The sequence below is a fragment of the Sceloporus occidentalis genome, unplaced genomic scaffold (assembly GCF_023333645.1).
Source record: "Sceloporus occidentalis isolate IW3139 unplaced genomic scaffold, rSceOcc1.0.p SCAF_9, whole genome shotgun sequence".
NCBI classification, from domain to species: domain Eukaryota; kingdom Metazoa; phylum Chordata; class Lepidosauria; order Squamata; family Phrynosomatidae; genus Sceloporus; species Sceloporus occidentalis.
In genome coordinates this window covers 26045001-26066262 of record NW_028316989.1, presented here as the reverse complement: position 1 = coordinate 26066262, position 21262 = coordinate 26045001, and the positions used below count along the sequence as shown (strand labels likewise).

General features: G+C 52.3%; 2 protein-coding genes across 8 annotated transcripts in view; both read left to right on the top strand.

Annotated features, from left to right (window-relative positions):
- LOC149307086 (DNA-binding protein RFX7-like) overlaps positions 1–7757 on the top strand; it is a 33010-nt gene extending 25253 nt beyond the window's left edge. For both annotated transcript variants that reach the window (XM_089538016.1, XM_089538017.1), the window contains one exon: positions 56–7757. In XM_089538016.1, the coding sequence (XP_089394142.1) occupies positions 56–3532 (3477 nt within the window). In that variant the 3' untranslated portion in view covers positions 3533–7757. The remainder of the gene's footprint in view (positions 1–55) is intronic.
- An 862-nt stretch (positions 7758–8619) lies between these two features.
- LOC149307085 (E3 ubiquitin-protein ligase NEDD4-like) overlaps positions 8620–21262 on the top strand; it is a 62854-nt gene continuing 50211 nt past the window's right edge. Inside the window, exons 1-5 of one of the 6 annotated variants that reach the window (XM_089538000.1) lie at positions 8620–8702; positions 11462–11535; positions 12173–12251; positions 14629–14667; positions 14786–14839. In XM_089538000.1, coding sequence (XP_089394126.1) covers positions 8640–8702; positions 11462–11535; positions 12173–12251; positions 14629–14667; positions 14786–14839 — 309 coding nt within the window. In that variant the 5' untranslated portion in view covers positions 8620–8639. Of the gene's footprint in view, positions 8703–10180; positions 10528–11461; positions 11536–12172; positions 12252–14628; positions 14668–14785; positions 14840–21262 lie in introns of those variants that run through there. The other 5 variants (XM_089538002.1, XM_089538003.1, XM_089537998.1 and 2 more) reach the window with 5 other exon arrangements.

Sequence of the window (21262 nt, the reverse complement as noted above, 5' to 3'; positions counted from 1 at the left end):
GTTCTACTATCTTTTTTCCTGATTAAATGAACCTGTTTTCCACTCCCCAAAACAGGTGCCAAGGACCCGGCAGCTGGTGACTTCGCCTAGTCCCGTGGGCTCATCTGATGGCAAAGTCCTTCCACTCAATGTCCAAGTGGTCACTCAGCATATGCAGTCGGTCAAGCAGTCACCAAAGACCCCTCAGAATGTTCCCGCCAGCCCTGTGGGTGACCGTTCTGCCCGCCATCGCTATCCCCAGATCCTGCCCAAGCCGGCCAGCAGCAGCGCGCTCACCATCCGCTCCCCGACAACAGTGCTGTTCACAAGCAGCCCAATCAAGACTGTGGTTCCTGCGCAGCACATGAATGTGGTCAAGATGACCACCATCTCGCTCACTCCGAGCAGCAGTAGCACACCAGTCAAACATTCAGCTCCAGTTACAAGTTCAGGCACTCCTGAAGAGTTGAGGACTGTCCCACAGATTAAGAATGGGTCTGTTGTTTCCCTTCAGTCTCCAGGATCCAAAGCCAGTGGTGGAGGCTTAGCTGCTGCAGCATCATTAATAGAAGTCAAGATGGAGCCGGAGGTGGCATTAGACGAGAGTCTGTTGCAGAGCCAAGAGAACCCAGATGCTGCTAAAGCTGTAAAAGTTGTCCCAAGTGTGTCTGTTGGTCAGCAGAGGAGAGAGGAAGCAGAGCCCTGGAAAGTTCAGGCCGAAGAGGGTCTTGGAGAAGCCAAAGGCCTTCAGGGCTGTGAGCTTAGAGCAGAGGATTCGGGGAAGAAATGTCTGTCCCAGCCCAGTGAACTGCTTCCGGCCGCTCCACCAAGGGCCAGTCTAAGCACATTCCCGGCCTTGCTGGTGACTCAGAACTTGTCTGGCCCCAGCATGAGCTCGCCTCCCAGTAATGACAAACTGTACACAAAAAGCCCAAGGAAGAGGCTGCCTTCTATCTTTGAAGACACTCAGGGGCCTCCAGTCAAGAAGCTCTCAGTGGGGCAGGTCCCTGCGGTGAGTGCAGAAGCCCCCAAAGCCAGCGGCATCAAGAAAGTGTCACCGAGGGTGGTGACTCTGGCTAAGAGCGATGGTCCAGCCACTGTCTTGCAGGTGCCTGGCAAGGTCATGATCAAAGTCCATTCGGCCTCCTCAAGCAACTTGGTGACCTCCTGTCCCCTGGATGCCGATATACTCATCAGGACTGGCAGCGCTGCTCTTGGGCAGCAGCTGGCAGCTGCTACATCTCCGGACGTCAAAGTCAAGTTGGAAGGAAATGTCTTTGTCTTAGAAAATGCCTCTAAGGCAGATGGCAGTTTTAACTCCAACGTGTGGCAGCATCTCACAAAAACCTCCACATTTACACCTCTGAACTGCGAGCAGCCGCAGATGCCTCAGCAGCCACAGTCCAAACAGCCATCACTGTCACTGCAGGAGGAAGAAGAGGAGGAGGAGGAGGAGGAGATCAGTGTTATGACCCTTGTGGGACACCCTGGCACCGAGAACTTGCCAAAGTCAGTCTGGGAGCCAGTGCACTTTGAAGGACTCCAGCCACAGCCAGCAGCCCCACTGCAACAGTCCCAGCAGTCTCAGCTGCAGCTGCAGCAGGAGGAAGAGGGAGTGGCTGCATATGGCCAGCCGCTGCAGAGCCAGGGCCACAACCCCCCCTCGCTTGAGCAGCAGCTCCAGGAACAGGCTTCTGGTCAGTTGGTTCTGCAGCCAGAGCTTAAAGAATTTGAGGAGGCGGCCTCCCAGTCTGAGAACTTCTTCTCGTTTGACGACGACCTGACGCAGGACAGCATTGTGGAGGAACTCGTGCTGATGGAGGAGCAGATGTCCATGGGAAACTCCCACCTGTATGGAACCTCCCTGGGCATGGCCCTTCAGAACCAAGGGGCCTCTGCGCAGGTGGCAACCATGCCCTCTGCCCACACAGGCAGCAGCCACTTCTACCACCTCATCCACAACCGTGGCACTCCCGTTCATACCCCCACGCCCACCCCTACTCCCACACCCACACCTACACCCACATCGGAAATCATCGCCAGCTCGCAAGGTGTGTCGCGGGAGAGTCCATGCTCCAGGATAGCCCAGACGACCCCTGTCGACAGCGCTCTGGGAAGCAGCCGGCACACACCCATCGGCACGCCACATTCCAACTGCAGCAGCAGTGTCCCCCCGAGCCCCGTGGAGTGCCGGAACCCCTTTGCTTTCACGCCTATCAGCTCCAGCATGGCCTACCATGATGCCAGCATAATCTCCAGTAGCCCGGTGAAACCCATGCAGCGGCCGATGGCCACCCACCCTGACAAGACCAAGCTGGAGTGGATGAATGCCGGCTACGGAGGCATGAGCCACCCCTCGGTCTCTAGCCACAGCATTCTCCCGAGCTACCAGGAGTTGGTGGAGGACCGCTTCAGGAAGCCGCATGCCTTCGCCGTCCCTGGCCAGTCATACCAGTCTCAGGCACGACACCATGATATGCATTTTGGCCGCGTGACCCCCGTCTCGCCCGTCAGCAGCAGCAGCAACAACAGTGGCAACAAGCAAGAAGGTTTTGCTGTCCCAGCTCCTCTCGACAACAAAGGAGCCGGTTCCTCTCATAACATCAATTTCCGGTGCCGGAGTGTCAGTCCCGCCGTGCACCGCCAGCGCAATCTGAGCGGGAACACAGCCTGCCCTGTCACCAGTGTGTTGCACTCTGGTGTGACTTCGACAACGCCGACACCATTCGGGAGCCCCATGCCACCAGAGACCCACAGCCCCTTTGCAAACCCCATCACGGACACCAGTGCCAATGCCCTTGCCCAGAGGAGCCAGTCCGTCCCTCTGACCGTCATGATGCAGACGGCTGTTCTGCCTCCCCAGAAGCAGGCCAACTCTAAAAAGATTACAAACGTCTTGCTGAGCAAGCTTGATTCGGACAATGATGATGCGGTGAGGGGCCTGGGAATAAACAATCTTCCTTCCAATTACACTGCCAGGATGAACCTGACACAGATCCTAGAGACCTCGGCTGGGTTTCCGAGTGCCAACGCCCAGAACTTGCTCAATCCCAGCCCTTCAGATTTTGACTTCCAGACACCCAGTTACCTCACCAAAGAGAGAGACGGGGGCGATGGTGGGGGCAATGGTGGTGGCTGCGATCCATTGGTGTTTGCTTCGGGAGAGCACCAAGCACAATCGGAGGCCGGGGAGGGGCAGATAGATTTCAGCAGCACCGTGAAAGAGCTTCTGGAAGAGGACAGCCTGCAGCCCAGCCAGCAGCTGGTCAGCCAGGTGGCCTCCGATCTCAGCAGCGTCACCTCTGTCTTCTCCAGTGACATCAGGTTGACTTCAGAGCTATCCGGCAGCATCAACGACCTGAATGCGCTGGACGCCAATCTGCTCTTTGACCCAGCTCATCAGCAGGGCCAGGATGACGAGGCCACATTGGAAGAACTAAAGAACGATCCCTTGTTCCAACAGATCTGCAACGAGTCTATTAACTCCATGACTTCAGCAGGTTTTGACTGGATGGATAGCAAGGACCATCCTGCTGTTGAAATGTTGGGTTGACTTGTTTTTTAAACAAGAAAAGAAACAGACAGAAAAAGAAATATATAAAATATGTATGTAGCACACTGTATCTAAAAGACAGGCGTATTGTATTTGTCTTAATGGAAGTGCCTCCTGCAGCAGAAACACTCTCTATGACTTAATTGTGGCATTAGGGGGGAAAATATTGCTCTACCAGCTGCTTTATTCTTCAGCAGGGAATATACAATCTTACCAGTTTTAAAGACATTTCTGAAGGATACAGCTTGATCCAGAGCCAGTATTAGATTTTAAAATTTTACTTACTGAAAAGCATTTCTTGTAGCAAAAGGAAGAGGGAGGAAAAGGAGAAAGAAGGAAGACATGGACAGTGAGTATTCAGAGTACTGTCTCAGTTTAGCAAGTCTAAATTCGGCATGAAAGGGTGCATCCCCCTGCACTGTGGGACTAGCCCAGATCCCCACCCCTCCATTGCAGTTAGTTTTTCTGCATGTGTCCTGATGCCATGGCTTAACCAGGGCAGGACTTCTAGATAGACATGCTCAGGCCCCTCCAGTGTGTGGGGGGTTGCCAAATGGGAAGTGCTGTCTGCACCTAGGTGTGTGCAACAGCCTCTTGCCCACACTGGCCTACCTATGGCTCTAGAGAGCATACAGGGCCTGGAGCAGATAGGAAGAAGCATGCAGATGGAATGGAGGGACTGGCCCTGGGGGCTCAGGCCTGAGTAGGTGCACATAAGCACCGATTGCAAAGTTGGCAGACAGACCCTCAGTTGCTGCTCCCAAATGTTCCCAGGGTCCATATCACCTATAGGTGTTTCTGTGCTAGAACAACCACACCAGAGGGGTGCATGCCAGTGGACAGTTGCTCTGTGTGGCTATAGTTGATGGTGTGAAAGAAAGTCGGGTATGAAAACTCGATGAGACACCAATACATTTTAAAAAATCACAATCAAGGGCTAATAGGGGGAAGGACAGCAGTAGCAGCTGATAAGAGGTACTAAGGAAGGAGAATGAAACACTAACATTTCTACAAGGAAACAAAAAAGGAACTTTTTAGCTTTCTTTAGTTATATGTATGTCCACAAGCTCATCTTAAAAGTATTGTCAGTTCTTAACTTTTAAACATTGGTTTTAATATCTTTGATTAAGGAGAATGAGTTCTAAGCTTTCAGTTTGCATTCCACGCCACTGCATGGCTGTCCTTGTAGCACTTGCAGGAGTGTGTTTTTTTGTTTTTGAAAATATTTGTCAGTGTTCGATCAGGGGAAGTTAAGGTCAGAGTTTCTCCAGTCCACCCACCCCTGCAAACATCCAAGAGCAGAGGGGCAACTCCCTCCTCAGTGCTATGCAACTAGCCAGCTCTTTCCTGAAGAGCTGATGGAAAGGATGAAGAAAGGATGAGGCACCTTGGCACACCATAAAGCCATGGGCAGGGGACATTTGTCACCTGGCCCAATACAGGACAGGTCATACCCTCCATACTCTTCCTAGGCCTTTGGCCCTGGGGAAATCAATCAGAATGTGTATGTGGGCAGAGGCTAGCCTGCTCCTTCCCTTGCCTCCTTTTGCCTGACTTCTGTCCATTGCAAGAGAGGAGGTTTCTCTTTCCCCAGAGGATCATGCCCTTTGGCTGCTTATGGAAGGATAGTGAAAGAAGCAACAGACAAGGTTAACCACCTAGGGCCTTAATTCATGCAGAGGACTCTTTGCCCTGCTTGCCCCCAGCTTTGGCCAGAGCCCTGGACTCAGAGGGGCTTGGGCACTTCCTGCCCCATGGGTATTCCAGGTGGGCAACACCTCGGTTGGATTGCTTCAGCTTTGAACCAGGTCTGTTTCCATCTGCAAAAATGTCTGCAAGGCAGGGGAAGCAGCATCTTGCTGTGGAAAGAGATGAGGAAAGAATGACAAATGTCTCCTGTCCATGAGATGTGGCAAATAACACCCCTTCCCCATTTGTGCCAATCCTGATGGATGGCAATAAGCCATGTCTGTTGGGAGGGTCCAGGTAAAGGGGCTTCAAGAAAGCTCTCTCTCTCTCTTTAGTCCACGTCTTTCTGTGGAGCAGATTTTCCACCAGGTTCTTCCATATCCTGTCATTCAAGGTGCTAGAATCACATTGCCTCTCACTTAGGAGGCCTCCTGATGCCACGCCAGCCCTTAACCTCTGAGTCCCATTGCCCTCTTGAAAGGCTGCTGGTTATGGGGCTGCCAGTGGCTGCCAACCCTCGAGCTCAGTTAGTCCAAGCAGAGAGGGAGGCTGGGGGGCTTGGTGCGGGGAAGGGAGCTCTAGGCCCAGCCAGGGACCCCCCCCCAATTCCTCCTCTTCCTTTCAGTGGAGGGGCCTCAGCCACTCAAAGCAGCAGCCGCAGGATGACCAGATGACCCATAGGTCAGTTTTGAGGAGAGACTTAGGTCGCCTTTAGGGAGTGTGGCTGTTTCTGAGATTCGTTTTGTTACCTCTCTGTGTATCCATGTTGCTTAACCTTAAAGACTCCAAATGATCTGGGGTTTCAGCTTGGGTTCAGGGGTGGTGGGGGCCACCATAGGAGCAGCCCAGGCAAGTTGGGCACCTCTTAATCTCTCTGCCCACCTGCCCTGGGAGGCTGACCTGATGGTGCCCAGTGATCAGATTCTGTCAGTTTTAAAAGTGAAAGCTTTCAAACCCTCTTGTGACCACTCTTCTAAAGTCTTTTTAAAACATTTTTAAAATGCCTCCTTAGACCTGAGCCAGGGGACTCCTCCTTTGGTTTCATTTTGCAACCTGCTAGCAAATTTCAGGATGTGATTTTAAAGCAAATGCTGTGAGTGTGGTGGGTTTCCTGGCCCAGGGGAAGTGGAAACCTTTTCCCCACAACCCTCTTGGTGCTAGGGCTGGGCTGGGGGTCCTGGCAAGGGTCTCTTGGGGCCTGTTTTTTTGGGGGAAAACTCCCCTTGTGTGGCGGTGTTACCAGCAGCCTGTTGGCAGGATCCCTGCTCTCTTTCTTCCCTCTGGTGTGGAAGCCTCCTCTTGGCCACCTTTCTCCACACCCAAGTATGCAGTTCCCATTGTGGGGAGGGGAGCCCCTTTCTGCCGGATAGCACCCCACAACTGTGACCCCTCTGACCCCCTCCGCTGCCACCGAGTTCACCTTCTTGGCTTCCTCTGATGGTAGGACTCCTGGGGAAATGCTTTGGAGAGTGCGCAGTCTTTAGCGGGAGGCCCTTCCCTGCCTGCCTTGCGCAGAGGGTGGCTTTGGGGGCCCTTGCATTTGCACTAGGCTTCTGTTGTGAACTGTGGCAGGCACATTCCTTAGGATAAATGCAACCAATATGGCCCATAGGTGAAAGGAGAAGAAAAAAATGATTACAGAAGAGTTTTAAAAATGTGTTTTGTTATTATTGCGAAGGCAAGGCTGTTGTCCTGCCGAGGACAGGGACCTTGCCTTACATAGCAATGTGCGTTGATCTCAGTGAGATGGTTCTATTTCTTGTTCTCTTACCTGAGAATATTACAGCAGGAAAAACTGTTTTGTTTGCCTCACCGTGTTAATACATGCTCACCCGACGTGCGTGCGTGCATGCCTCTCCTCTCTCTCTCTCTCTCTCTTTCTCAGCGACAACGACGGCCCTTGTACAGCGCTAGGTAGGCCCCTCCACTGCCGCTCTCCCCTCGCCTCTTCTGTTCCTCCTCCGCTTTTTCTTTCGCGTTGTCGTCGTTTCCAGTCCTGGTTGTGTGTGTTAACCAGAAAAGGCATAGTGGAATCACCTGGTTAGTTGCATTTTTAAAAATGTTTACTAATTCTGCTTTGTTAATTGTTAAATACGTTCTTTTCTGGGGTTGTTTTTATTGCTCTGGTGTTGGGAGAAAAACCCCTCCTGGCATCCCTCTGTGGGGGTTTTGGCTTGGTTTTTGTTTTTTCATGAGACTTCATGAAGTCACGAATTTGCAAAATCCTTGCAATAAGCACTGACTTTTGAACTGAAACAGAAGAAGGAAGTTGTTTCTCGTGTGATGATGCATCTGAAGTCCTATCCAGTCTTGTACTGCTCCTGCTCTTGCTCCCTGCCAGGAAAAGAGGGCCGGCCCAGGCTTCCTCCTCCCTCCCAGCCCCAGCGACCCTCCCTCTGTGTTTGTTGTCTCTTGTTCTGCTGAAATGACAGTCCTTGGATCTTGCAGTAGCGTTTCAGTTGGGTTTTTTTATTGAAAGTGCTCAGATTTTTTTTAATGTTTCCAGAAACAATAAAAAACAACCATTTTCTATCAAGCCAGGCCTGAGGAGCTGTTCATTCGGTGGAGGCCGGGGCTGCCGAGGAGGGGGAGCGGTGCCTGGGGTCCTTGGGGCGCCTGCAGGCCCTTGCCAGGCCTTGGACCCAAGGGACTCCATCCCTGCCTTTAGGGAAGAGGCTCCCTGGGGCAGGAAGGGAGAAGACTCCTCCGCTCTCTGGGCCTTCCTCTACCAAAGAGCTCTTCCCAGGGAATCGTATGGACACCCCCCGAAGGGCCCTCTTCTCCTGCCATGCAGGAACTCCCACTCTAAGCCCCAGCCAAGGAAAGAGACTCCACTCTCCTCTGAGGCGCTGTCCAATAGCGATTCATGCCAGGAAGTTCTTCCTAATGTTGCTGCTCTCTTCCGGGCGCCTTCCCTTAAGCAGTGATGGGGGCCACAGTCCCAGAGCAGGCCCTAAACAACAGCCCTGCCCGGTAGGCCAGCGGAGGGAATGGGCGTTGTCCTGGGCCTGAGCGGGAACAAAGGGGCTGCAGGGGCAGGAAAAGATGCTCTGGGGGCGGAGCGTCTCAGAGACCCCGCCCCCTGACGGGCCGAGGGATGGCATGTGGGCGGGGCTTCGGGGTTGCTGTTGCTGGTGAGACTCCTCCTCCAAAAGAGGCGTTCCAGGGCGGGGTCCCACCAAGGGCGCAGCCAATCGGGAGCGGCGCGGGGGGCGGGGACTACAAGTGTTATTGACATGGGGAGGAGGCGGAGCGTGGGGCGGCAGGGGCCAATCGGGGTGAGGGCGGCGGAGGCGGTGGCGCGCCCATTGGCTGCCTGGGGACGTCCCTCTGGCGAGCCGGTGGGCGGGGGCCGCCTCGAGCCGCGTCGTCTTCCGCCCCGCCGCCCGCCTCTCCTGTCAGAGGCTCCGGCGGAGAGATGGCTGCCTCCTCCTCCTCGCCGGGGAAGGTACTGGGGCTGCCGGCGTCCGGCGACGGACAGGTAAGACCCGCCTCCCTTCCCTCTTTCCCGCTGAGGCGCTCCGGTCCCGCAGTGAAGGCCTCGCGCGGCTCCCTGGGAGATGTAGTCCGGACGGAGGGAGGGGAGGGCGGGCTCTTGGTTTGTTTGCAGCCGGGTCTTCGTCTGGAGGGACAGAAGGGCCCTCGCTCCAGGGCCAGGCACTCGGCACATGCCCCGAGGCACCGGCCCGGATGAGGGCACCCTCTTGCTCCCTTTCAGCCTTCGTCCGAAGAGGCCTTAGGCCCCTCCGCCTCTCCCTACCTCCCTCCGGGCCCTGCGTCCTCTCGCGTGGCGCTTCTCCCAAAGGGCCCCTGGGCCGCCCTTCCCTCGGACGGAGCCGGCCCCGCATCCTTCCTCTGGGCCCCAGCGAACTCTCAGCTTCCTGGCCGGAGTCCCGTTGGCAATGGCCGCGAGGGAGGGAGCCTTGGGCCTGCCCTCCCAAGTCTGGCTCTAGCGTTTCCTCGGGACCAGGCAGGAAGCCTGGGAAAGGGCCCCTGGTTCAGGAAGGCGAGTGGCTGGGCCCTCGGCAAGGGCTTCCAGGAGCAAGGGCTGAGTTGTGCCAGAGTGGGCTTTGCCTCCGTGGAGCCTGAGAGCGAAGGGACCTCCATGGAGGGACCCAGCTCCCTTGGCATGGCTCCTCTTTCCTAGGGGCACAGTGCAGGGATCCCAGCCTTCCAGGCTTTTCGGCCCTTCTCAGGGCTTGGCAGTGCTTGGGACGGGCGTCTTCTCAGCTTCCCGCATGTTGCAGCCTGGCCAGAAGACGCTCCTTCTGCCACAGAGTGTCAGAGTGCGAGACCAGAATCCTGGACAATCAACCAGTCAGCTTGATTGATGAATCAACAGCACTTTATTGATAGATCCAGAATCAGCAATTCTACATCACTCAGCTTCCTAGCTGAAACTGACCCCTCCCAACCAAACCAACAGCTAAATCCCCTTAGTTAGACTACTCCTCCCATTATCCAAAAGCCCGGGCAGAAAACCCCACCTCTTTCTCACTGGGTCTCATCCTCCATCACTTCCCCCCCACACACACACTTCTATCCCCCTTAGCTGAAAGCTGCATACCAAACCTCTGAGAGCAAGGCCTTCAAGGACACTAGATAAGCACCACCTGTCTCTACTGGACACTACTAGCCAAAGCAACCCACATTATCCCCACCAATAATATATCTGATAGAATACATCAGGATTCTAACACAGAGCATCCCATTCACAGAGCCCGCCTGCCTGCCTGGTCATTGGCCTTGGGTTTCATGGCCGGGAGCCTGGGAGAAAGAACAGGCATCCTAGCCATTATTGAATTGGACAAGGAGACGAGAGACAGGTTTGCATAGCCTTGCTTTTCTGGTTTCTTCTTGCAAGGCCTAGCCCCGCAGGGGGCGCTCTCCTCCTGGAGTTGGGCACGAAGAAGGCCCTTGGAGTATGGCTGGACGGAGGAAGGCACTGTGCCCCTGGACCCGCTCCAGCCTCCGTGCCCCTGAGGATGCCAACGCCAACACCGCTGGGCCTTGCCACTGGCCTTCTGCCTCCAGTTCAAGGGTGCCCCCCTTGCCTGGTGACTTCCCCAATGAGAAGGAAGGGGGATCCCCTGCCCTGCTGCGTCTGGGAAGGAAAGGGCGCTTGGGAAGAGAGGAGCAGAGGGGAGATGCTTTGCACTTTGGAACACGACGCGGGGCAAATGTATCTGTCCAAAAACACACATGCTTTTCCTGTGGCAGAAAACATGGTTTGTCCACAGAAAGATTGTTTTCAACAACAACAGCAACGCAATCACACAAAACAGCAAACCAGTATTTTTGCAAAGGTATTTGCAAAAGTATTTTTGCGGTTCTGAATTTCCTGGAGCAAAAATCCCAAAACTTGCAGAGCAACCCTGGCAGTCCCACACAGAGCAGGGGGGATAGTTCTGGAATAATTTCTTCTTGCATGTGAGAACGAAGGAAGTGAAGGGGGATGCCCCTAACAGTGTTTCACTCCTGGTTCTTCCTCTTCTTTGGAGAAGGATTGTCCCAGCCTTGCTGCAGCTGGAGTGCATTCAGAATTGCTTCTTGCTTTCCAAGTCTACAGCAGTCTGGTTCTTTTTTCCTCTGGAGGAGGGAAGGCTCTCCCATTAGACAGATGAAGGAAAAGGGAGGATTGTGGTTTTGATCCAGGGACGTAGCTAGGATTTTAGGAAGGGGGGGGGGTCCAGACTAAGTGCCACCATTGGGGCTTGAGTGCGGTGGTGCAGCAGCACACACCATTCATTTTTCTAATGGAAGGGGGGGTCCGGACCCCAAGAACCCCCCCTTCTCTACGTCCCTGTTTGATCCCAGGTTTGAGCTAGGCCTCATGATGAAGGCGCCTTCCTACTCCCTTGCTTGGAAGAAGGGCCCGGATGTCTAAAGATGGGCACTGGTAGAATAATAAGCACTCCAGTGCTTGCCTTTCTGAAAAGATGTCTGACTTGTCTGATCAATCCTGCCTTGAAATAGTCGAAGTCCTTGCAGCCACCACCTGCTCCTTTGTTAAGGAACATGTGGATTTCTCTTCATCTTCTTGCTCTCCAGGAGGTGCTTATTACAGAATTCATAGTTCAGGGTAATTGCCCTCAAACTCACATTCAGGATCAAATCAGAGTTACATCTATTGTATGTATATGTGTGTGTGGGGGGGGGGGGGGGCTGTTATTAAGCCAGTAGAACTGAGGTTACAGCCTGTCTGAAAGCTAAACAGAAGCCAAACTCCTTTTCTTTCAGGAATATACTCGGATCGTGAGGCTGAGAATCATTGCTGGAATTGGCCTGGCCAAGAAGGATCTCTTAGGAACAAGGTAAGAAGGGGGTTTTTTGGGTCGACAAGAGGAAGCCACAACTGGCCCCTTCTGGAGAGCTCTTCCACATGCTCCTGAGCCGGATGGCCTCCCGTGGCGATTTCACACTCTTTGCTCAACATCCAATGTTTCACTAGAGTGTGAATTGGACTACCTGGAAGAAGGACCTGCTGGCATCTTCCCAAGGGTGCTGAGCTCAGTGTTTGCCTCTCAGATGGCTTTGATGCACATGAAAGTGCGAAACAGTGGAGGTTGGGTGTAAGTTTGTGTTTTGGGGGAAACAGGCTTCAAGGAAGACACTCTCAAAATGTCCTCCATTATAAAATATTGTGCTCATTTCCGCTTCCCCTCTTTGGCAGCTGCAAGATTGTAGGGTCCTAAATCAAGTAGACCAATGCCTTAGCTTCCTTCCTTAGGCCTTTCATACTGAGAAAAAGTAACATACTGGATGAGTGGGAGGATGGAGTTTGGTATTGCAAAATATAACATTCATGGCATGGGCGGAGTGCTAAATTCATTTCACAAACTCAAACTAATGTAGATGAGTAAAGGGATTGTGATGAGCAGTGCCCAAATCTCTTGCAAATCTGTTCAGAGCAATGGTGTTTCATATTCATGCTTATCATATTTTGTACAGCGATCCATATGTGAAAGTGACGGTATATGATTCAGCAAATGGAATCCTTACAAGTGTTCAAACCAAAACTGTTAGAAAGGTGAGATATTACACTTCTCCTAATGAACTGGTTCACAGTCAGGCAAGAGACTTGAAAAGGAATTGCTCCATAAGATCCTAGTTGTTTGTTTGTGTAAACCAAAGATTGGGACAAAACCATAGAAGGTGCAGTTGCCAACACAAAGCATCCATAGCAAATTGACAAAATAATGTACACTTGAAGACCAAACTTATCAGTTGATAGTACATATCATTTGTGGTTTCTCCAGAAATTGCTGAGAACAGGATCACTGTGCAAGATGAGTATTTCGCTCCACTGTCAGATTTTATCAGTTAGATAGCTAAACGTTCCTACTAGGAATCCTAAAGATTTCCTCTTCTCAAAATGTTTTATATAAAACAGGCTGCTCTGTTTTGCCCACAAATATTTTTTAATGATTTCCAGAGGGATAGTCATGTTTGTGTTGCAACATAACGACAGAAATGTCTTCCAGAGGAGGATATTCATTCTGGTGTAATAAGCTTCCTTGGCTTATTTAGAATTCATGCCATCAGATTCAGCCCCATTCTAATGGTAAATTTTTACATGCCTTTTACATATGAGATTGGTGTTGTCTTGGAACAATATAGTTTTTTGTGGGTTTTTCTGGCTATGTGGCCACGTTCTAGCAGAGTTTCTTTCTGATGTTTCGCCAGCATCTGTGGCTGGCAACTTCAGAGAATGCTTTGCCTGGAAAAATTGGGTGTATATATACTGTGTGAGCCTGGGAATGCATGAGTGATTTGCATGTGTCTTGTTGATGGCTGGCCTCAGGCTGGGAGGCTAATGCAGAAGAGGAATAATGTCTGCTAATTGGTGATCATTGTCTGCTGGGAAAGCCCCTGACTCTGAATGGATTCCTATTTGCATTTGCTGAGTCCTTATTTTGCTATTCCTCAGGACTGGTAGCCAAATTTTGTTCACTTTAAGGGTTTCTTCTTTCCGGTTGAAGTTATCCAGATGTTTGTGGCTTTCGATGGCTTCCTTGTGCATCCTGACATGGTAGTGGTTGGCATGGTCCAGAACTTCGGTGTTTTCAAACAGTATTTAATGCCCAGGATGGTTTGTGGCATGTTCTGCTACTGCTGATTTTTCTGGCTGGCCCAGTCTGCAGTGTCTCTCATGTTCCTTGATTCTGGTTTGCACACTGCGTTTGGTGGTTTTTATGTAGACTTGTCCGCAGCTACATGGTATGCACTAAACTCCTGCGGCTGTGAGTGGGTCTCTCTGGTCCTTGGCTGAGCGAAGCATTTGCTGGATTTTCTTAGTCGGTTTCCCAGCAGATAATGATCACCAATTAACAGACACTAATCCTCTTTTGCATTAGCCTCCCAGCCTGAGGCCTGACATCAGCAACAGAACAAGACACATGCAAAGCACTCCTGCATTCTCAGGCTCACAAAGTGTATATACACCCAGTTTTTTCCAGGCAAACATTCTCTGAAGATGCCAGCCACAGATGCTGGCAAAACATCAGGAATAAACCCTTCTAGAACATGGCCACATAGCCCAAAAAGCCTACAAAAAGCTATGTTCTAGGGAGACTTGTCATATATCATTCATGTATAAGTTGTGTAACTTGTATGACCTTTTTGAAAAAAATCCTCATGTTGACATGCATCCATCTTGACAGAGATAAAGTCAGCTTTCAGTAAGCATCCAGTCAAACCATGCCATCTCATATAATCTTGAGGGAGATCAAGGGGCAAAGATAAAATGCATGCATGAAGCCTGGGCTGGGAGGGATGGTTCTAGAACTGCTGTAGAGTCTTTCAGCGTTCCACTGTTTGCATGGCTTAAAGTAAATGGGAATACCATTGATCATCTTTCTTGCCTCGCTTGCCATTAACAGCTCTGAAGCTTAACTGGCTTCAGAGGAAAAGCCTCAAGTAAAACCGTCTGTGGGGCTGGAAGGGAGGATACACAGAGTGAACTCCTGTAGCCCTTGATGGGCTCCTGATTAAGACGTCGCCAAGTCTGTATTCAAGCTGGGCCAGATTGGCAAGTTTTTTTGCCTTGTGAGGCTGACCAGGGTGAAAGTAGTTCATATCCTTGGGGGGGCTTTGAGGGCTGAGGATGGAAAGACACAGGCACCTGTTAGTTGACACTGCGTTCACTTTCTCCGTCACTCCCTTCAGGCAATAAGGTTGTGCAACTTGCTTTTGCCTGGTGATAGATTCTTTGCTCTAGTGGCCACGTATTTCCATCAAATGCGGCTCTGTTTTCGGAGCTCCAGGGCTAGTCTGAGATCCTGGGAAGCAGTTGCCATTTGAGCAAGAGAGTCCGGGGCCAGTCACTCGCCTAATGGGAAGGGCAGCTCCATGTATCTTGGAATAACACTCTTTCTTGTTCCTCTCCTCCATCCCTGTGCTTGTAGACCCTGAATCCGAAGTGGAATGAAGAATTTTTATTTCGAGTAAGTGATCATTATTTCATGTTGAGGTTTCTGATGAGGCAGAATAATCCACCATGTTTCTGTATCAGATAATTCCCTATGAAACCAACTGCTTCCTGCATTAACTGTTTCCTTCCAGGTCACTCCACAGAAACACAGGATTCTCTTTGAAGTGTTTGATGAAAACCGATTGGTAAGTCTCCCATCCAAATGCACACAAATACTTTATTAATTGCAGTTGGTTTGTTGCTGGTGGGGAGGGATAAGATTTTGGGTGCTAATCTGATTTGTTAGGGCAGTTACCCAGACAATATTGTTATGGCATGGAAGGCAACCCTTTTGCTGCTGTGGCCACCCCCAAATTCGAATTTCTTTGCTTGCCTTGTCAGAATGGCCTCAGAGCTCTGTTTCCTGAGCCAGCAGTTAGTTTTTAATTGGGAAAGGGCTTTGGTAGGGAATTGGTGCTTTTGGGAATCACACTGAACTGTTTGCCCAGGTAAAAAAATGTTGCATGAGGCTCCCCTTAGAGAACAAAATGGTATTGAGCAAAGGGCTCTTCTGATTAATTGCGGGAGGGAAATGGAGGACGTCCGAAGAGTGCCTGACTTCGGGCAGTGGGCACAAATAGCTCACCGCCACTCCATTTTCAGTCAGGCGTTTTGTGCCGTGTTTTCAGTCATGAGGCTCAGATATTGATTAAGCTCTGAAATACTATTTTGTTCCCTTCCCCTTAGAGGTTGTAAAATGCTGAGTTTAGTGCAAACTAACTGAAAATGTAGTAAAGGTTAAACAGACACAGAAAATATGCAGTCATGTGATCTACATGGGAACAAATGGTACTCTGTTCTCTACTGCCTGTGGCTTAATTCCACATTGCGGTGGCAAGATTCAGGGATGGCATTGAGTTCTGTGCTTTTGGGTCTTTTGGGGGATGAGTGTCTGCTGTTCAGCGGTGGAACACTGCTGTAGTTTTCAAAAGTGCCACTAGAGTGCCAGGACTGGATTCAGCGGCACAGGCATGAAAGGCTCAAAGAAAGCAGCCATCATGAAAGGCAGCTGACCCTTTCAAACTGTTCTCCGGTGCTCTAGCCTGGCTCATTATTGCAGCTTCGCAGAGCAAATGGGCTCTTAGCAAAGGATCTCTCTTGCCCCTGTAGTGTCCAGGCAGAATGGAGCTGCTCTCAAATGTCTTGGCTTTGTATGCACTCTGGAGAATAGCTTGGCTTGGCTCCAGACCATAATGTTTTGCCTTGTGTGGACTTCCAAATGGGACTGTTCCAACATCTAGGAGCTTTCTTTTCATCTTCATGTGAAAAGTAGGGATGTAAAGAATATTCTCCAAAATTCGAAAATTAGGAGAAATATGCCTAATTCGACAATTTTGATAACATTTTAGAGAGAAAAATTCTGAGCAGTTCTCGATCAATGAGTAAGAATTTTGATTGCTAGTCATTTCGAAATGAAAGGGAGAGAAGAAACCTTCATCTGACTCTCGATGGCCACTATTTGCATATTTTGAGTAAGAATAGCTACCATTCATCCTGGAGGCTATTTCCTTTGTTAGGGTGATTTGCTCCAACTTTGCTTAATCACAGCTTTGCATTGAAAAACAAAAGAGAACAAAAGGTGAGGCTTCTGCCCTTTATGCCATGCTCTGAGCCTCTGCCATTCAAAATCTCACAGGAGAGGAGAAGGGTGAAATTTTAGCATTGGATCAAAGATGTGTGTGTAATATACATGCAACATTACACGTTCAGCACAGCTCCACACAGTTTGTCTGTGTGTATATATGTGTGTGTGTGTGTGTGTATGTATATGTATGTATGTATGTATGTGTGTGTGTATATATATATATATATATATATATATATATTTTTTTTTCTTCTTCGTGGTCTCTGCGAATCATACAAATGGGTTTTACTGCGCCTGCGCAGTGCTGTTCGGAAACTTCTAGAATCACTGGGCAAAGTACACTTTGCAACACTTAGAAACTTTTTGGCGGTAACCCCGCCCCCCTCCTATAAAGCCCCAGTTCCCGCTCTTTTCCCCAGTTCCATTTTTCCGCCGTGCTTGGCTGTTGTTTGGAACTTCGCTCTCGTAGCTTTTTCGGAATCATTGCTTGGTTTTTGACTCGGACTGTCTTGGACTTCGTCTTTTTGGATTTCCCCCCCTACTTGACCAATCGGACTGTCGACTACGCATTTGGACTCTGTTTTTGGCTCGTCGTCTTCGGATATGTCGCCACCCTTCAAGAAGTGTGACGTCTGTGGGGGTAAAGTCCCTGTCCAAGACCCTCATTCGTCCTGCCTTCTTTGCTTAGGGAGAGATCATGATGCCAAGGCTTGCCAGTTATGTAAGTCCATGTCCTCCCAGGCCAGGAAAAATCGGGAGTCCCGCCTGACCTCCGCTATTGCCCAAGGAAAGTTCCGGGAGGGGGACCCCCGTCCTTCGTCTGCTCCCTCTGCATCCACCACGGCTCCCCCGCCTCCTGCCCAGGCCAGTCCGGCTAGCGCTCCACCAGCCCTGCCCGCCCAGGAGACCGGGAGGTCCGAACATGCCCCCTAGGGGGCCCGGAGCGCCTCTAAGTCCAGGGCTCCCTCCAAGTCTGCCCATCACCCAGAAAGGTCTGCCCAAGAGGAGGCGACGTCTTCTAAGCGGGCGACCACTAGTCATAAGTCCCGCGGAGCGGCCGCTTCTCTGGATGCGAGCCCCGACAGGCTCAAGGGCGGTGACAAACCCGCCAAGGAGGGCAAATTACCTAAGGAGCGCTCTTCGACCACCAAGGCGAGCGGCTCGGGCCCGTCCACTGCGACTCCCGATACCGGCGTCCAAGCCAAGACGGGTACAAGGGTCACTGATAGCCCGATCCCATTCTTCCCTCCTGACGCTCCACGGGGCTCGGTTTCCTCCAAGAAGAGAACTTCGTCCACGATCAGTTCTACTCCGGAGGTCTCAGCTCCGAAGAAGACTAAGTCCTGGGAACATCCCAAACCCCGCTCCGAGGTCGGGACCGGCAAGGAAGACACCCGGGGCCATCCTAAGCCCCGCTCCGAGGGCGGGACCGACAAGGAGGACGCCCGGGGCCGCCCACGCTCTCGATCCCGATCTCCGCGATCTAAGGACCGCCGGCCGGCGTCCTCTGACCGACGAAGCACCAGGGGACGCTCCCCACACAAGAAGTCCGTCGCTGGGGATATCCCCACTGCTGTGGTGCGCCATCCCCCAGTCGCTGAACCATCGACGTCAGCTACCGCTTTCGATGTTCACTCTGATGAGGAGGAGGCCCGTCCCCACAGAAGAAGATCTCTGACTCCCTCGCCAGGGAGGGACCTCGATCCTGACGAATACTTCTACGACTCGGAGTCTGACAGATTTTACATGGCTGTTCCCAGGGACGTGGCTATGCTGAAGTTCCCGTCTAGAGACCTTCGGGGTCGTGAAGACAAGGCATCTTGCACCTCAGTGCGCCCTTGCTCTCCTCCGCGCCGTGCTTCTACTCATCCCAGATCAGAGACGGTGGTGCATACCATCCCTTCCGATTCGGAGCCTGATTTTCCTCCTGAACCCGAAGTTCCTTCGGATGATGACGACGGGGCTGATGACATCTCCTTGAGCCTCCATCAACCTGATCCCGCTTCGCCGACCGATGACGTGCGCTCCTTTGCCGAACACGTTAATAAAATGTCCCGTGCCCTGGACATCGAGCTGGCCTATCCCGAGGAAGCGGCCAGGGATCCAATCGAGCGTCGGGTGCAAGGCCGAGTGCAAACCCCGCCGTCGATACCGTTTTTGCCATCCTTGGAGTCTCTTGTCAAACGCTCTTGGGATGCTCCTGCTTCTCTCCTGGGACCGCCTCGCAAGATAGAGTCCCTCTATAGGGTGTCATCCCCCAATGCCCCCTGGCTGGCTTCCCACCCTCGCCTCAACTCCGCTATTGTTGAAGGAGCCCAACGCACCTCTTCCCAACGTCAGTCTTCACTCCCGTTGGACAAGGAGGCCAAAAAGGTAGATGCCCTCGCGAGGAAGGCATACACGGCTTCGGCGTTGACTGTCAAGGCGGTGAATTATACCGCCTGTATGGGGGCTTATGTACAGACCCTCATGGAGGGAATCTCCCCTATCATTCCAGATGTCCCTGATGAGGCTCAACGCACCTTGGCGGAGATCAGGGATGAGGCACACTCGATCGGAAGCTGGCTAATTACAGCTTCCAGGAACATGGCAGAGTGCACCAGCAGAGCCATGGCAGCCTCCATCGCCCTGCGACGTCATGCCTGGCTCCGCGGATCGGACCTTAATCAGGGTGTTCGGTCCGCGATCGAGGAAATGCCCATTGACGACTCGGGTCTCTTTCATACCGACACTGACGACAAGCTAAACAGGAAGTTTAGAATGAAGGCGGCAGCTAGGAAGCACGGCATGTCGGCTCCGGACTCTGCTCCGTTCCGAAAGCGGCTCCGCCCCTGGCACCACCAACAAGGTCAGTCCCAGAGACCATTCTATCAAGACCACCAGTTCAATCAGCAGGGCTCCCAGCGGCAGAGGTACCCGTCCCAGTCCTCTTCCTCCTCTGGTCGTCGGCCTTACCCTCCCAAATATCGCAAGGCTCGAAGGCAAGATGCTGACCAGCCTAAAAAGAGGGCATGAAGTCCCCTCGCGCACTTCGTCTTGCCTTGCCCGTATTTTTTGAACATCCTCAGGCCCTATGTCACCGTGTGGGCCTCGATCACTTCCGACTCTTGGGTCCTAACCATCGTCCGAAGGGGCTATACCCTCGAGTTCGAAGACCTCCCTCCCACCAGAGCGTTTCTTACCACTTCCCCCTCGGACACCCTTCTCGACGAAGTGCGCTCTCTCCTTCAAAAAGGGGCCATATCTCCTTTGCCACCAGAACTGCTGTCCAAGGCCTTCTTTTCCAGGTACTTCACGGTACCTAAATCAGATGGTGGAACTAGACCCATTCTGGACTTAAGGGGACTGAATTACTTTTTACGGTACCGACGCTTCCGTATGGTGACTCTAGCTTCTATTATGCCTTTGCTTCACCAGGACCTTTGGTTTGCAACGGTGGACTTGAAAGACGCTTACTTCCATGTGGGAATTCGGGAGTCCCACCGAAGATTTCTCGCCTTCGCCATCGGCTCCGCCGCGTACCAATACAACGTCCTTTCGTTCGGATTGGCCACGGCTCCGAGGGTCTTCACGAAGTGCATGGCCCCGGTGGTCGCCTACCTTCACCAAAGAGGCTACAGAGTCTTTCCATACCTGGACGACTGGCTGTTGGCAGCCCCCTCGCAGGAAGAGCTTCAGGACGCCATCAGCTTCACACTGGACCTTCTGGCGAACTTGGGACTGGTCGTCAACCTGGAAAAGTCCCACCTGGTCCCAACCAAGCAGGTCCGGTTCATAGGCTCCATCCTCGACTCCGTCACTTGCACCGCATATCTTCCTTGGGACCGCTTTCAAGCTTTGACAGTCGCGGTGCAAGCCGTTCGGGCCCACAGGAGAGTGAGGGCCAGGGACGTCCAGGTAGCCCTGGGACACATGGCTTCTACTACGTTTGTCACTCCATGGGCAAGGTTGCGTCTGAGGCCCCTGCAGTCGTGGTTCCTGTCGATCTTCGACCCCATGTCGGACCCTCCACACACATGGCTCACCGTACCGAGACCCGTAGCCGCTTCCCTACTGTGGTGGTTGGACTCCCACAACGTCTGCGGCGGCATGCCCTTCACCCAACCTCAGCCACAGTTGACTTTAACGACAGATGCGTCGATGGAGAGCTGGGGCGCTCACCTCTTGGACCTTTGTGTAAGAGAGAGGTGGTCCCGTCTAGAGACTACTTTTCACATCAATGCATTGGAAATGCTGGCCGTGGAAAAAGCTCTCAGGGCCTTCGAATCCAGCATCACAGACAAGGTGGTCCTTATCAGGACGGACAACACAACTGTGATGTACTATCTCAACAAGCAGGGAGGCACCAAGTCAACGACTCTCCTGGACATCACGTTGAGAATCTGGAATTGGTGTATCCCGAGGGGCATCCTTCTCCAAGCAATTCACCTGCCGGGAGACGAAAACACCTTGGCGGACCGCCTCAGCAGGACCGTCTCGACCTGCCACGAGTGGAGACTCCATCCGGAGACTGTCTGAGACCTATTTTGTCGGTGGGGCAATCCCCTGATCGACCTCTTCGCAACGGCCTCCAACAGCCATTGTCCCCAGTTCTGTTCCCGAATGCGGCACGAGAGATCCCTCGGAGACGTGTTCGCTCTCGATTGGTCTGGGGAAATGATCTACGCTTTCCCCCCATTCCCACTGATCACCAGAGTGGTTTCCAGGATGTTGCGGGGCCACGTCGACGCGATCCTCATCACGCCGTGGTGGCCGAGGCAACCGTGGTTCCCGTTGTTGCTCCATCTCTCCAACGACGAGTTTCTCCGGCTAGAACCGCGACCGGACCTTCTCACTGTCCAGGGCGGGAGAGTCCGACACCCAGACATCGACTCGCTCCCGATGGTGGCATGGAGACTCCATTGACTTCGCTCCCGCAGTCGGTACGGACGGTGATCCAGGCTGCACAGAAACCGGCGACGCAGAAATCCTACGCCTCCAAGTG